The sequence below is a fragment of the Mastigoproctus giganteus genome, chromosome 2 (assembly GCF_048544385.1).
Source record: "Mastigoproctus giganteus isolate SK-2022 chromosome 2, ASM4854438v1, whole genome shotgun sequence".
Classification (NCBI taxonomy): Eukaryota; Metazoa; Arthropoda; class Arachnida; order Uropygi; family Thelyphonidae; genus Mastigoproctus; species Mastigoproctus giganteus.
In genome coordinates, this window is record NC_143576.1 from 36,640,265 (window position 1) to 36,657,595 (window position 17,331).

At 37.7% G+C, this 17,331-nt stretch overlaps 1 protein-coding gene across 1 annotated transcript in view; it reads left to right on the forward strand.

Annotated features, from left to right (window-relative positions):
• LOC150089268 (uncharacterized) overlaps window positions 1-17,331 on the forward strand; it is a 221,698-nt gene that overhangs the window by 40,428 nt on the left and 163,939 nt on the right. Inside the window, exon 3 of the mRNA XM_090389927.1 lies at window positions 11,343-12,124. Within this exon, the coding sequence (XP_090246053.1) occupies window positions 11,343-12,124 (782 nt within the window). The remainder of the gene's footprint in view (window positions 1-11,342; window positions 12,125-17,331) is intronic.

Below are 17,331 nucleotides of genomic sequence, written 5' to 3' on the forward strand. Positions count from 1 at the left end.
TCTAAGATCCAAGTATATAATATCAAAGTTATTCCCTGCATCCAGTTCTTTTGTGGCTGCATCATAGTATCCAATCAAATTGGTCAGGCAAGACTTCCCCTTAACAAAACCATGCTGTGTCTGAGCTATAACTGAAGTCTTGTCTAAATGATCCTGCAGTGCCTCCATTAATTTTCCTGGAACAGAAGTTAAGCTCACAGGTCTATAATTACTTGTGTCAGCCTTTGATCCTCCTTTGTGAATTGGGGTCACATTTGCACATTTCCAGTCTATGGGTACCTCCCCTGAGTCCAAGGAAGCTCTCATAATTATGGCTAAGGGTTTGCTTACTTCCTTTGCTGCCTCCTTTAATATAACTGGATAGATCCCATCCACCCCGGGTGCCTTTCTTGTGTTTATCTTCAACAGTTTCTCCTCCAGTTTACTCCCAGTTATTTCAAGATTCTGTAGCTTACTGCTAGAGTTGAATACACCTCTGGCATTCCCCTCGCTGAATAACTCCTCATGTGTGAATGTCGATGCAAAATATTCATTTAGTTTGTTAGCTACCTGAGCAGGATCATCAACAGTTGACCCATCAATATCAAGTGGACCAATCTGATTCATCCCCTTCCTTCTAGAGTTTACATAAGTAAAGAACTCTTTGCTGTTTTTCTTTGCATCCCTTACCAAGGATTTCTCGTAATCTGCCTTCGCCTGCCTAACCTCCTTTGTAACTTGGTTGCATATCAACTTGTATCTATCATAGGCTTCTGTGTCATGTGTTAATTTGTAAGTATCCCATGCATTTTTCTTCTCTGCCATATGCCTCATTAGTTCATCTGACATCCATTTTGGCCTAAAACTTGAACAATATTTCTTAGTTGGTATGTAAAGCCTAGTAGCTTCCAAGATAAGTTCTTTGAATGCTTCCCATTTTGAATTTGCTGTTGGTAACATCATCAGTTGGTCCCACTGTATAGAATTTAAATACTGTCTCAGTCCATCGTAGTCGCCTTTACGGAAGCAATAACCCTTCCCTTTACCCCTAATGGTAGTTACCTCTTTGAGTAAATCCCACTTCAGCACATTGTGATCACTGCCACCTAGTGGTTCATTTATCTGCAGATTCTTAATGCATGAAGAATCACTGCTGATAATCAAATCAAGAGTATTACTCCCTCTAGTTGCCTCCCGAACATGCTGATGTAGAAAACAATCATCCAATAAATCCACAAAAGCCCTGCAAGTGTGTGAGTGACCAGCCCCCAAATTCCAGTCAATATCTGGGAAATTAAAATCTCCCATTATAAGACTCTCTGATTTACTGGCCCACTCTATTTCCCTGTACAGTTTCTTGTTATACTCAACAGAGTCATTAGGCCTATAGCACACTCCTACTCTCAATTTTGATCTCCCAATGCTTATGTCACACCAAACTGACTCAACACTGCACTGTCCAGCGATGTCGACTGGCTTCACTTCCTTGGTTTTTATGTGTTTCTTAACTAATAGCATAACCCCTCCCCCCTTCCTATCCTGTCTATCCTTTCTGTAGACGTTGTACTCCCCAAATTCCAGTTCTGCATCCCTTATATCTGTGTGACACCACGTCTCTGATATCCCAACAATATCTGCCTTTGATGTTTTGAGCAATACCTCAAATTCATCAAATTTATTTACTAAACTCCTTGCATTGGTGTACATGCAAGTATACCTGCACCTGTTTCTATTCTTAGCTACCCTAACACAACCCATGTGTTTACTTGTACCGCAATGGCTCCCAGCAGTCTCTGAAATACCATGCATCTTGCTTTTCAGGCTTCTGCTTATTCTAATAGAAGCAGTGCAAGAATCTCTTTCACCTCTGCCAGTGGCTACTGTCAATCTATTGGTCTTTGTCTCCCCCCAAGCTAGCAGTTTTCCGACCCACCTAACACTGCCTCGATAGCATCAGCAAATATTCTTGCACCCTTTCTATTTAAGTGTATCCCATCCCTGTAGAAGCAATCTCTCCTGTTAACAAGTACAGTCCAGGCTGAAAAAAATTCTACCCCTTGAGCCTTGCACAATCTTTCCAGGGCCGAATTGATCGACAAGGCTCTCATCATATACTCCCTCCTATCGTGTCTGGGCAGAATTGCAGACACTTTCAAATTCAACCCTAATTCTCGGCTTTTGTTCAACAGTGACCTGTACTTGTTAAGTAATTCTGCCGGTCTCCTACTCTTAATATTATTAGTGCCAATGTGTACAACTATATCACCTTTTGTGCCCTTAAAAGATGATATTCGCTCTACAACGTCATCAACCTTTGCCCCTGGCAGACATACCCTGGTCCTGTTCCACCTATCCTTTTTACAAAGCATGTTCCCCGTTTCCCTGACAATAGAGTCACCAACAACTACTAGTTCCCTCGGTTGTAGGATAGATGTGCGGAAGTTTGCCTTTAGCCAGCGGGTGGTTGATTGGTGGAACAAACTTCCATCTGTCGTTGTAGAAGTTGAGAGCTTAAATAGATTCAAGGCAGAACTTGACAAACATTTGGAGTGAGTGGATGGGTGATTTTTTTTCTTGGCTGATGCTATATAAGCTCGCTTTCTTGCATCTGTGCCTATGCTAATAACGGAGAGCTCGCTATACTAAATAGTAGGGCAGCCTTAGTGCAAATTGCGTCTGCTTTGTGATATCTAAAATGACAACAGTTTCACGCTAAATGGAAGATTAATACAGTGAATAAGTTATAGTTAACTTTCAGAGGATTTATTTATATTTTTCAAGGCTTGAATATTCGTTGCTATTTAAAATGATAATTGGAGCAGAGAATATGCGATGACATGTAAATGTCAAAACCATCATTATTATAAAATCCATTGAATTCAAAATAGTTGGGGAACGTCATGGAGGGAGTTTAATGACTTCTGTGATTTACAGAATATGGATACACCACTCTTGCTATGAATAATGGATATATTTTTTGGTGATGTGCAGGTTGCTACACGTATGATGCAATCTATAATTGTATTAATATCAAGAAAATATCCTGTGTTCCCACAACGAGGTGGTAGAGACTGTTACCATTCAAAGGATTAAAACCAAAAGGGAACAGTGTTAGTTGTCTGATGGCACCAGGGGTTTCCCCCATTTCCGGAACCAAAAGGGAACAATGGGGTCTTTTGGGATAAATCAAAACGATCGCTCACATTATTTCTCGTAATTTGAACAAGATACCAATAAAGTACCTTCTCTACCGTGATAACACATTTTAGCCATCCTCGCTACACAAAACAAAACAACAATTGGCCAGCACCGAACCCTGGGGAACTCTTCTAATAGCATTTGTCCTAGAATAGCAGTATCCATTGATTAACACACACTGTCATCTCACACTCAACCATCCCTTTATCCATTGTGGCAACTTACCCTTAATACCATTCCTCTCCAATTTGTATAGCGATCTTCCGTGTGCAACAGTATCAAAGGCTTTCCTGGAATCCAAGTATATGATATCAAATTATTTTTGACATTCAGTTCCTTTGTGACCACATCATAGTATCCATTCAAAGGGAGGTCAGACAAGACCTCCCTTTAACAAACCTGTATCTTAACTATTATTGCAGTCTTGTCTAGATGATTGTGCAATGCTTCTTTAACCAGTGACTCCATTATTTTCACCAGAACACAAGTTAAACCAACAAGTCTATAGTTACTTGTGTCACCTTTTGAACCCCCTTTGTGAATTGGTGATACATTTGTACACTTCCAGTCCAAGCGGACCTCCCCTGTATCCAAGGAAGCTCTCATGTCAAAACCATCAGCAAAGGAAGTAAGCAAACCCTTAGCTGCCTCCTTTAATATAACTGGATAGATCCCATCCACCCCATGTGCCTTCCTTATGTTTAACTTTTCTCCTCCTCTGTGCTCTCAGTTATTACAAAATCACTTAGCCCCCTGTTAGAGTTTGATAAACTTCTGCCAGTCCCCACATTGAATAACTCCTCATGTGTGAATGTAGATGCAAAATACTCTTCAGTTTATCAGCTACCTGAGCATGATTATGAATAGTCAACCCATCTATGTTAAGTGGTCCAATCTGATTCATCCCTTTCCTTCTAGAGTTTATATAAGTAAAGAACTCTTTGCTGTTTTTCTTTGCATCCTTTGCCAAAGACTTTTCGTAATCTGCCTTCACATTGTACTCCCCTGATAATTTATGTTTCCCATACATTTTTTCTTCTCTGCCATGAGCCTCATTAATTCATCTGACATCCATTTAGGTCTGAACCTTGAACAGTATTTCTTAGTTGGAATGAAAAGCCTAGTAGCCTCCAAGATTAAGTCCCTGAAGGCTTCCCATTTAGAATTCAATATTGGTAACATCATTAGTTGATCCCACTTTACAGAATTTAAAAACTGTCTGAGTCCCCTATAGTCACCTTTATGAAAACAAAAGCGTTTCCCTTTAGTCTTGATGGTAGTTTCATCTTTATGTAATTCCCATATCATTACATTGTTATCACTGTTACCCAGTGGTTTCTTTATTTGCAAATTCTTAATGTATGAATAATCATCATCATCATCATCATCATCATCAGCCATTTTCAATCCACTGCAGGATGAAGTCCTCTCCAGCAACTTTCCAGTTCCTTCTGTTTTGAGCACTGGACATCCATTTACTACCCACAAACTCATGAATTTCATCTATCCATCTCCGCCTTTGTCTTCCAGGTTTTCTTCTAGCTCCTCTTGGATACCATTCTGTTATTTTCTTAGTCCATCTGTCATCATGTCTTCGAGCTATGTGTCCTGCCCAAGACCATTTTAGTTCTTTAGTTTTGATAAGAATGTCCTTTACTTGAGTTTGTTGCCTAATCCATGTGTTTCTCTTTTTATCTAACAGTCTTATTCCCAATATGATTCGTTCCATTCTTCGCTGTGTAGTTCTCAGCTTCTCTTCCATTCTTTTGGTGAGTGCCCAAGTTTCACTTCCATAAGTCATGGTGGGGAGTATACATTGGTCCATTATTTTACGTTTCAGACAAACTGGGATATTGCTCTTCAGTATGTGACTATATTTCCTGAATGCTATCCATCCAAAATTTATTCTTCTCTTGACTTCCAGCCATTTATCATTATTACAGCTAATAACTTGTCCCAGATAAGTATATGACTCCACCTTTTCAATTACTGCTCCTTCAATCATTATTTCCCTTTCTGTGGCATACTTGTTCATCATTACTTTTGTTTTAGCCATATTCATCTTTAGTCCAAAATCCTTACTAGCTGTGCATAACTGATTAAGATTTTCCTCTAATTCTTTGGGATCATGGCTTATGACCACAATGTCATCTGCAAATCGTAAATGGTTTAGGTACTCTCCATTCACATTGACTCCTTTCTGCGACCAGTCTAATCTTCTGAAAGCTACCTCAAGGGCAGCAGTAAACAGCTTCGGAGATATTGTGTCTCCTTGTCGAACTCCTTTCTCAATTTTAAATTTCCTACTGTCTTTGTCTAGTCTAATAAAGGAGGTAGCACTCTCGTATATTTTCTTCAAAATCATAATATATGGGGTATCAATGCCTTGTCTTTCCAGTGCCCGAAACATTGCCTTATGCTGTATGGAGTCAAATGCCTTTTCATAATCCACAAATGCCAGGCATAATGGTGTTTTATATTCATTTGCTTTCTCCATTAGCTGTGATATTACATGAAGATGATCCATAATTGAGAATCCTGTCCTAAAGCCAGCTTGCTCTTTCGGTTGATTCTCATCCAGTATTCTTTCTAATCTGTTAGTAATGACCCTTGTGAACAACTTGTAGATGTGGGATAACAAGCTAATTGGTCTATAATTTCCAATTTCTGATTTATCTCCTTTCTTATTCAGCAAAACTATGATTGCATTATTCCACTGCTTAGGCGTCACACCTTTTCTAATGCACTTTGTGAAGAGCCTTGCCAGTTTTTGTGTTATGTCTCTTCCTCCCAATTTTAACAACTCTACAGTAACTTCATCTTCCCCCGGGGCTTTCTGATTCTTCATTTTCTTCAATGCATGTTCTACCTCATCAGGAAGAATATTGGGTATGTCGTATGTGTTGCTACTTTGCAATCCATCTTCCCCACTGCTGGCATCATTCCCCTGCTCCTTGTATAATTCTCTATAGTAGTCTTCTGCTATTTGAATTATGCCTTCTCTGCTGTTTATAAGTACACCATCGCTATTCTTCAGTTTCAGTATCATTTGTCTTTCTGTATTACTGCTCATGGCTGCTGATTTAAATCCTTTGTTTTCCCTTAATGCTTGTTTTACTTTTCTTGTGTTAAATCTTCTTATGCCCTCTCTGAGTCTCTTTCTATTGGCTTTGCATAACTCAGTATACTCAATTTTCTCCCTGTCAGTGTTTTTCTTGCTTTTCATTTGTCGTCTTCGGTTCATCATGACAAGTGTTTCTTGACTAATTTTTTCTTCTTTGGATTTCCTTTTCCCTATAGGTTTCTTGGGCTTTATCACTTTCAAATAGTTGTAATATTCCTCGTCGATATCTTGGTCCTGAGCAGTCTGCAGAAGCTCAAACTTGTTCTTAAGTTCCAGTACATACTGCTTTTTCTCCTCCTCTGTTATTTCAAAGACCTTTGTATTATTTACTCGAGTCAGTTTTTTCCTTTCCTTTCATACATCTATATCAAGTGTACATCTTACCATTCTGTGATCACTTCCAACATTTACCTTATTCAGGACGGTAACATCATTCACAATATATCTTCTGTTAGTGAGGATGAAGTCGATTTCATTAGTAGTTAATCCATTTGGACTCTTCCATGTCCACTTTCTGTTCACCCTTTTCTTGAAAAAAGTGTTCATTACTGACAGTCCTTGAGATTCTGCAAATTCCACAAGTCTTTCACCTCTTTCATTTCTTTCACCAATTCCAAAATTTCCTATAGTTCCCCTTTCTGTGCTGTTTTGTCTTTTTCCAACCTTAGCATTGAAGTCTCCCATAATAATAGTGTAGTGGGTTTTCTGCTCATCTAGAAGACTCTCAATTTCAGTGTACATTTCTTCAACCTCTTCATCATCATGGCTCGATGTTGGTGCATAAATCATTATAATCTTGTATCTCTTAGAAATCTTGAGTATTAGTCTTGACACTCTTGGTGATGTACAATGAATAATCACTGTTGCTAATCAGATCAAGAGAATTACTCCCTCTGGTTGCCTCTCGAACATGCTGCTGTAGAAAACATCGAATAAATCCAAAAAAAAGTCTTGCTGTTGTGCAAGTGACCAATCCAGAAGTTCCAGTTAATATCTAGAAAGTTCATTATAAGACATTCTAATTTACTGGCCCATTCTATTTCTCTGCATAATTGCTCATTATACTCATCAGATTCATTAGGCCCATAACACACGTACTCTCATTTTTCCTTTCCCAGTGCTTATGTCTCACCAAACACTCAACATTGTATTGTCCATCAACATCAATTGGATGCATTTCTTAATTAACAACATAACCCCTCCCCCTTCCTGTCCTGTCTATTATTTCTGTACACATTGTACTCCCCAAATTCCTGTTCTGTACTGCTTATATCTGTGTGACACCACGTCTCTGATATGCCAACAATATCTGCCTTTGATGTCTTGACTAGCAGTTCAAGCTCATCAAATTTATTAACTATACTCCTAGCACTGGTGTACATACAAGTATACATGCACCTGCTTCTACTCTTAGTTACTCTAACACAGCCCATGTATTTATTTGTTCTACTATATTAAGTTCTATATTAAAGGAGGCAGCAAAGGAAGTAAGCAAACCCTTAGCCATAATTATGAGAGCTTCCTTGGACTCAGGGGAAGTACCCACAGACTGGAGATGTGCAAATGTTACCCCAATTCACAAAGGAGGATCAAAGGCTGACACAAGTAATTATAGACCTGTGAGTTTAACTTCTGTTCCAGGAAAATTAATGGAGGCACTAGTTAAAGAAGTACTGCAGGATCATTTAGACAAGACTTCAGCTATAGCTCGGACACAGCATGGTTTTGTTAAGGGGAAGTCATGCCTGACCAATTTGATGGGATACTATGATGCAGTCACAAAGGAACTGGATGCAGGGAATAACTTTGATATTATATACTTGGATCTTAGAAAGGCTTTTGATACTGTTGCACATGGAAGACTGCTGCACAAATTGGAGCAGTGTGGCATTGGAGGCAAATTGCTGCTGTGGATAAAGGGGTGGCTGAGGGGGAGAAGACAGAGAGTGGTAATCAATGGACACTGCTCGTCGTGGACTAATGTTATTAGTGGAGTCCCTCAGGGCTCAGTGTTGGGTCCATTATTGTTTTCTGCATTCATAAATAATATTGATGAGGGTATATCAAGCTTAATGTCGAAGTTTGCAGACGATACAAAGGTAGGCAGGGTTGTCAAGGACACTACTGACACTATGCTGCTGCAACAGGATCTGGAAAGGTTGAGCAGATGGGCTGAGAGGTGGCAAATGAAGTTTAACATTGACAAATGTAAAGTACTACACATGGGAAACAGCAACCCCAGAGCAACGTATCAACTCTGTGGTACTACACTGACAGTGGTAGAGAATGAAAGGGACCTGGGGGTGGTTGTGCAGGCAGATATGAAGTTCTCTGAGCAGTGCAGACGGGCTTCAAGAGTAGCTCATGGTGTATTGTCAATGATATATAGGAATTTTTCTAGCAGGGATAAGGAGGTGATTATTCCCTTGTATAAGGCAATGGTCAGGCCACACCTAGAGTACTGTATACAGGTCTGGAGGCCTCATTTCAAGAAGGATGTAGAGCTGCTGGAACGAGTACAGAGAAGGGCAACAAGATTAGTGAATGGAACAAAGGGGTGCTCTTACGAAGAAAGGCTTAAGTTTTGCAAATTACAGTGTCTGGAGACTAGGCACCAGCGAGGTGATCTGATAGAGGTGTATAAGGCTTTGAATGGTTTGAGCATGCTCAATGCTGATGGGATTTTTCCTCTCGCTCGGAATAATCACCTGAGAGGGCATAAATTCAAATTGAGGAAAGACAGATGTAGGATAGACGTGCGGAAATTTGCCTTTAGCCAGCGGGTGGTTGGTTGGTGGAACAAACTTCCATCCCTTGTCGTGGAAGTTGATAGCCTAAATAAGTTTAAGGCTCAGCTGGACAGGTATTTTGAACGAACAGAGGGTGAAGTGGAAGTGTTTTTTTTTTTTTTTTTTTTTGGCTGATGCTGCATAAGCTTGCTTTCTTGCATCAAATGCCTCTACTAATGCTAATGCTATGACTCCTGGAAATCTCCATTGCCTTGCTTTCCGTGCTGCTGCTCATTCCATTAGAAGCACTGCAAGAATCACTTTTTCCTCTGCCTGCGGCTACTGTCAACCTTTTAGTCTGTGTATCCCCCCCCCCAAGCTAGCATTTTCCGAGCCACCTAACACTGCCTCGACAGCATCACCAAATATTCTTGCACCCTTTCTATTTAAGTGTATCCCATCCCTCTAGAATCAGTCTCTCCTGTCAATAAGCACAGACCAGGCTGAAAAAATATAATTGTCATAAATGGTCAGTCTTTGGGGTTGTCCACTGTAGCAAGTGGGTTCCTCAGGGCTCAGTTCTGGATCCCTTGTGATTTTTAATTTTCATAAATAATACTAATGAGGCTTTGATGATTTGAAGTTGGAAAGGGAACTATTGCTTCTCTTATTAAATTAAACTAATATCCGCTGCCGATTATGTTGTTAATAATAATATACAATGGATGTCACTTATTAAACTGATAACCGAAGAAAAAAGAATGCAGCTGTTCAGTGCTGTTTATTGATGCTGAGCAGAAATGTGTACGGTAAAAAAGTGGATAGAAAAAAAAATATTAAAATCAAGCATCATGAAATACTTTAATTTGACTGTCCACTATTTCTTTGAGAAAGTCATCAATAAAAATCTATCATAATGTTTCTCTAAATCCATAAAAACAATTAAAAACAACATATTAAAATCAAAAATTAGAAAAGGATTAATGTTGTACTGTGAAAGACTGGTAGGAGTACAGATAAAGTATTTTTTTTTATCTGTACTCCTACAAGTAATGACACCACCGACAGCCATACAAACTGTACAAAGAAACATTAATAACTACCCATGTGTAGAGGTCACCAAATAGACATATTTATTATTATTATCATCTGCAGGGTGGCTCCAGAACTTTAGTTCAACTCCACTATGGTACACTGTTATGATACAGAACTCGGCGAAAGGCGAGAAAGGTGTAATGTTGTGTTTGCGTAAGTGTGGAGGTCAAGAACAAATTACGCAATCACTTCCACTGCTCATGTGTAAACTGTGACAAGGCAAAAAAAAGTGATAACAAAAACTGAAGTGCTGATTACGGTAAATGTTTTTTCTGTGTGTTCCTATATGTTCTATTGGCACTTCACTAGGTGGCATACATTGTAATTGTATCTCATAATGTGGTTGCCTTCACAACGAGATAGCTGCTATTGCATTACTTCAAATAAATAACGCTTCTCTAGTAGAGAAGACTACTGTTATTTATTTTCAGCGGTACCACCACCCAGACGATCGTTTCGAAGCTGTGCAGCTTCATCATCAGTGGGCGGGCAGGTACCCAGGTAATACAACAAGCCATCACAGTTGCGAAGTTATATCCACATTATGAGAGATGCCAAAAGGGTGTGGTGATAATGTATTTGGAAAATTAAATGCACAGGGCATAATCTTTATGGGTTTTGATAATTAACTATATAGTGTAAATACACCATAGTTAACCCATTTATTTACACCGATACTATATAGTTAATTATCAAAACCCATAAGGATTATGCCCTATGCATTTAATTTTCCAAATACATTACCACCACACCCTTTTTGGCATAATGTGGATATAACTTCGCAACTGTGATGGCTTGTTGTACTACCTGGGTACCTGCCCGCCCACTGATGATGAAGCCGCACAGCTTCGAAACGATCATCTGGGTGGTGGTACCGCTGAAAATAAATAACAGTAGTCTTCTCTACTAGAGAAGAGTTATTTATTTGAAGTAATGCAATAGCAGCTATCTCGTTGTGAAGGCAACCACATTATGAGATACAATTAAAACGATGCCCTCTACGCTACGTACGTAGTTCAAATATATAGGTTAACTATGGTGTATTTACGCCGATACTATATAGTTAATTATCAAAACCCATAAGGATTATGCCCTGTGCATTTAATTTTCTAAATATATATATATATATATATATATATATATTTTTTTTTCTTTGTTTGTTGTTGCTTAGAATGAAAATTATTATTATTTATTTTGTTTATTATTTTTTTCCCTAGCTCTTCTACCGTTTCAAATGACTGATATTAAAAAGCTTGTTTCTGATCCAGCACATTCAAAGAAGAGGCATTTTTCAGATAATGAAGTATCACATAAACCTAACAAATCTTTCAGATCTCAAAGCAGAAAAGATGAAACAAATGAATGCAGTTTACTGAACAAAGAAGAAAAGTTAGAAAATGTGCAAAATCAAGTGTCTTATTCTACACCAACCAGTTTTGTGGAAAGGTCAAGGAATTCTTTATTGAAATATTTATCTTCAGAGAAAACATGCCTACTATATACTGACTCTGATAGATTGCCATCCCAGAATTGTGATGAAGCTCCATATATCTGTCATTCTCTTTCTGAAAGGATAGCAGAAAACAGCGGTAACAAACATATAATGAAATTGGTTACACCTGAAGATAGCGCTGAAATAAATACTAGTTCCAGATTGTCACCGATCTCTAAGTATAATAAAGAGTTAGTTAATAAAATGGATTGTGATAGTATAAAACAGGAACTAGGTTCTCAGATAAATGAAGAAAGAAGAAATGAGAACAAAGATTCTGATTCAAGTGACATTTCTTATGTAGATAATGAATTAAAATCAGAATTTGAGAGTAGTTTTAGCACAGGTACATCTTTTAATAATGCTAGAACAGATGTTGCTGAAAGTCCCTCAGAATCTCAAGAAAAAACTATGAATTCATCTTTTGAAATTCCGAATTCTGCAGAGTGTTCCAGTGTACAATATGTCCAAAATAATACAGAAAAAAAAATCCCGAGGAAACAAAAGGTATTCTATTTTCTACGTGTTCTTTCTGAATTTAATTATTTTTGAATATTGTTCTTAAGTATAATTCTATTTATGTCTTTAGATGTTTCTCATTTTTAATAATACCTGATGTTTGTAGCATACAGGTGACTCCCGCTTAACGCTGGTAATTCGTTCCGGAAAAACAGAGCGCTAAGTGAATCCGCACTAAGCGAGTGCCGCATTCCCATAAGGTAACATATGTATTTGTGAGTTGCGGTCGGTGCCATAGGATATTTCCAAATCAATAATAAACGGTAGGGAAAAGATGCACAAATATCGGTCAAAATATTTAATATTCAAATATTTGTACATATAAAATATTCTGCATTACATACGTATATAATTATATTGTAACTACTTACGTATCAAAATTAAACTTAAAATTCCAATTAAAATCATGAATTTAATTGATCTAAATTGATGAATTTAATCATGAAAAATGTGTCGATTTTGGGTTGAACTTTGGCCCTCTTCCAAATAAACTAAAAGGGGTATTAATTTTAAATCCCCCGCAGTTTAATTCCCACCCAACAATAAAGTCAACCGATCCTTCGCCGCTTTGAAACCTGGCATGTTTTTTTATTCTTTCAATATGAAACTTTTAAGCATTCGTTTCCACAAAAGTCCTGCTTCATCTATGTTAAAAACTTGTTGAGAAGTACAGTTTAACACATAATATCCCTTTTTAATAATTTTAATAAGTTCTTTTTTGAAAGTTTCGGCTCCTTCTGCACTTGCAGTTTCTCCCTGGATTTTAAATCTATTTAACCAGCCCTTACTAGTTTTAAATAGTTCCACATTTTTTTGTTTTTTAGGTGAGTTTTCCTCAGATCATCATATTGACTAATCTCCTTTTTTTTTTTTTTTTTTAATAATATTTAACTTAACCGAATTCTGCATTGGATATTATCTTCAATAAAATTAGTTAGCCTTTCCATTTCAATCCTAATAGCCAGCCTAGTCCTAGTTGCTTGCAGTGGAACAGCTATCTTTCCCGCTGCTAAAATTAATTCTTTATTTTTTTATAATTGTTTTTACAGTTAAACTTGCAAGTCCTAAATTATGGCACACTTCTGCTTGTCTTTGACCGCCATCGATTCGCTTCAAAACGTCTAATTTAATTTTCAAATTCAGTAGTATTTTTCTTACATTTATAGTCTTCGTACTGCGACCAGACGTTGTTGCTTTTTCATTCTTATTGGCCATTATTAACTCTTCGAAAATATAACTGCGTTGGTTGCATTAATTATGATACAATGTTCAAGTAAACTGTCCGTTACGCACAATGTCTAATACTGTACTGAGTGATGACTAGACTTCGGATAAATGCATATAACGCAAATATTACAAGCAATACACTTGATCAGTTTTTAAAATGTTGATCTCGGAACTACATAACAAGTCACTGTACTGCAATTAAATTAGCGCGAAAGAATTTCACTGAGCGTGGGAATATTTCTCAAGTCGGCGTGGGAAACGTTTTAACCGTATTTTTATATTCATTTTCAAGCTATCGACTCCATCAAATGAAACGATTTCGTTAAATATGCCAAAAATGCAATCTGTAAGAGAGCGTTATAGTGATCTGTGACAGCGTTATAGTCAGATACGGGTTATAATATAAGAACAGCATTATAGCGAATCAGCGTAAAGCAAACCACTTTATAACGGGGGCCTGCTGTACATAATTCCACTAATTGGTGTCTAAAGCTGCTTGATAGCCTGAAATAAAATTCTGTTAATGTTTGCAAGGGTGAAAAATTTTGCAAACCTGGTCATTCTGCAAATGTTGGTTCTCTCTTTGCATATTCATGCTGGTAGGATTTAGTAACCTTGAATATAATTCCAGTGTGTGCAAGGTGCAAAAGCACTGCAAATAGTATGCTGGAGGTTAACATCCATGTGTGAGCCAATTTAAGTAGGGTTAGACGTGTGGCTTTCACAGTCTGCAAAGTAATTGATACCTTTCCATTATGGCTGGTAATACTAGCCCCCAGGGCTGACATCTGGTGAGCCGCATACCATGACACTGCCTCCACCAAATGAAGTTTGGTGGAGGCAATGTCATTGGGAGGATACAATCAGGAAGGAACTGTTCCTCTTGAATTTGCCACACCCAGGAACGGCCATCAGACTGGTAAGGTGCAAACCTTGACTCATCTATCCATTGGACTGTTTTCTACTGTTCTATAGTCCAGGATTCATGCTCCTTACACTATGTTAGTTGGCGTCTAACATTTGTTGAGGTGATCAATTCTGTTGAACTGTTAACGTAATTCTGTTGAACGTGTCATCTTGCATGCCCACTTTTGCAGTTGTCTGTTCAAAACACAGTGTGCATATTTATAGCAGGTTCTGTGACATGTTCATGCATAGGACCTGTTTCTCCATCCATGGAGGGGTGTCCGGATATTAATGGTAGGGCAGTGTAATTGGATAGATTCCATCCACCCCAGGTGCCTTTTTTATGTCCATCCTCAATGATTTCTACTCCACTTTCCGTTCAGTTATCACATGGCCATTTAGCTCCTCGTTAGAGTTTGATAAACTACTGGCATCCCTTTAAAGAATTCGTCATGTGTGAATGTGGATGCAAAATACCTATTCAGTTTTCCCGCAGCCTGAGCAGAGTCATCAACAATTAACCCATAGACATCAAGTGGTCCAATTTCATTCAACTCCTTCATTCTACTGTTAATATAAGCTTAGAAGTCTTTGCTGTTTTTCTCTGCATTCTTTGCCAGACTTTTCATAATCTGCCTTAGCTTGCCTAACCTTTGTGACTTGATTACACACTAATTTCTATCTACCACAGGCTTCTGTATCACCTGATAATTTATATTCATCTCATACATTTTTATTCTCTGCCACATGTCTCAGTAGTTCATCTGATATCCATTGAGGTCTAAGCTTTAAATAGTATTTCTTTGCTATGAAAAGCCCAGTAGCTTTTTTGATTACCTCCTGAAAGCTTCCCATTTAGAATTTCTGTTGGTAACAACATCGGTTAGTTCCACTGCACACAATTTAAAAACTGTCTGGGACCTCTGTAGTTACTCTTGCAAAAGCCTTTTCCTTTAAAACAGGCTACATGTTAGAGAGGCAACAAGAGGAGCAGTACTCTTGATCTGGTTATTAGCAGTGATTCTTCATGCATTAAGAATCTGCAGGTAAAAATCCACTGTGTCACAGTGATCACAGTGTAGTAATGCAGAATTTAATAAAATAAAAACATAACTACTGTCAAGGGTAACGGGAAAGGCTTTTGCTCAAGAGGAAGTAATACTCTACATGCTGCTGTACGAAACAGTCCAAGAATTCCACCAAATACAGTAGACTCTTGATTTTCCAGGATAGATGGTAAAAAAATATTCCTGGATAATCGATTTCCCAGTTAATCCAAAAATACAGTAAGTTCACAACATGCGTAAGAGATACATTCCAAGACTTCTTACATAAGTCGAGATTTGCGTAACTCGAGAATAACTAATAAAATATTAATACTATATCCCTGATATGACAAAATTATAAAAACCACATAATATCCTCAGAAGAATGAAGAAAAATAGTTATATATTTTTAATTAGTTCAATTAAGAACTTTATCTGGGGACAGTGGTGAAGTAGCTGGAGTGGCACATAAGAAAACATAAAAGGAAGAAAAAACACATGTTATTGTACTGTTAAAACTGGTATGTATTTCGTAGCCTTGGTTGTTATAGTTGACCTTCATTGGTGTTATAGTTGACCTTCATTGGTGCTGACCGCTTCTCCTATTCTGGCTTTCTCCTTTATTGTGTCACCGTTGCCACTGACAAATCTGAATTCTGTGTGATACTTGTTAATGTTTGGCCATTTTCATACATCCTTATTATTTTAATTTTCTTATCCAACTCGATCGCTTTCCTTTTCTTGATAGACTTACTAGTACCGCTGTCACTTATTCTCTTAGTCGGCACTGTGATAACAGTCGAAATGAAATTTTCTGTAAAGAACTTCACAGGGTTAAGGCGAAAACTCACTATTATCACTCCACGCCAGCTCACATTTTACTAAAGCACATTTCTGGAGGTCACTGCCATAAAGCAATAAAAACAGTTTGCACTTTCCAGGTTACTGGGCTTTTCTGTTAGTGCAATTAATTATAAACGGGTAGTAAACTCAATCTTATTGCATTTGCGATAATACCGATGGCTGGAATTCTGTGAGTTTTTACGTTATGGTGAAATGTGTGTCCCCCTTCAGTTGAAATCTTCATCATGTAAAAAAAATTATAAATAATGTAACGTAAGTCTGAAGCTATGTAAGTCGGGGACTTGCTTGAAAAATGTTCAGCAACCTACGTAAAAAAAGTATGGCGATAGATCAAGAACTTGCCACGCACTACTCGTGTGTCCAATATGATGCTTCCCTTGTTTTTTTTTTCAATGTTGCGTATGGTTTGATAACCAACATTATAATGGTTGAATACACCGGTTTCAAACTTTTGAATAATTTAAAGTTTTTTGTTTAAATGAAAACACAACTCTTGCATTTGCCCCTTATTTTTGCAATTTCTAAACAAAAAAAAAATTTTGACATACATAACAAAACAAAATTTGTCCTCTTGCGGTGCAACGGAACATAGCAATCGACGTGATACACTGAAACAAACTAAAAATTTGGTCTTTTTTTTTTTTTAGTGGCAGGTGTGAAGACAGCGAGGGTTGCAAGATAATAGGCACACTAATCTCCTAATGACGACTTATAACGCCACTTCTTGTCGCTTATTTACGATTTGCAAAACATCTGTTCATACCTATTCTATTTATTACTTCAATTTTATGATTTCTGGTTGTTTTTTTTTTTTTTTATTTTTTTTTTTATTTGGAATCTTGAAGTGTCCTGGTTAAACTGCTTCCCAGTTAATCTGATACTGGTAAATCGAGAGTCTGCTGTACTCATCATTAGGCTTATAACACACTCCTACTCCCAATTTTGTTTTTCCAGTGCTTATATCACACCAAACTGATTCAACATTGCACTCATCACCCAAGTCAACTGGCTGCAGTGCCTTAGATTTAATATTCTTCTTAACTAAGAGCATAACTCCTCCACCTCTCCTGTCCTGTCTGAGTGACACTGTGTGTCCGCTATTTGTATGATATCTGCATTTGACGATTAATCAGTACTTCAGATTTATTTACA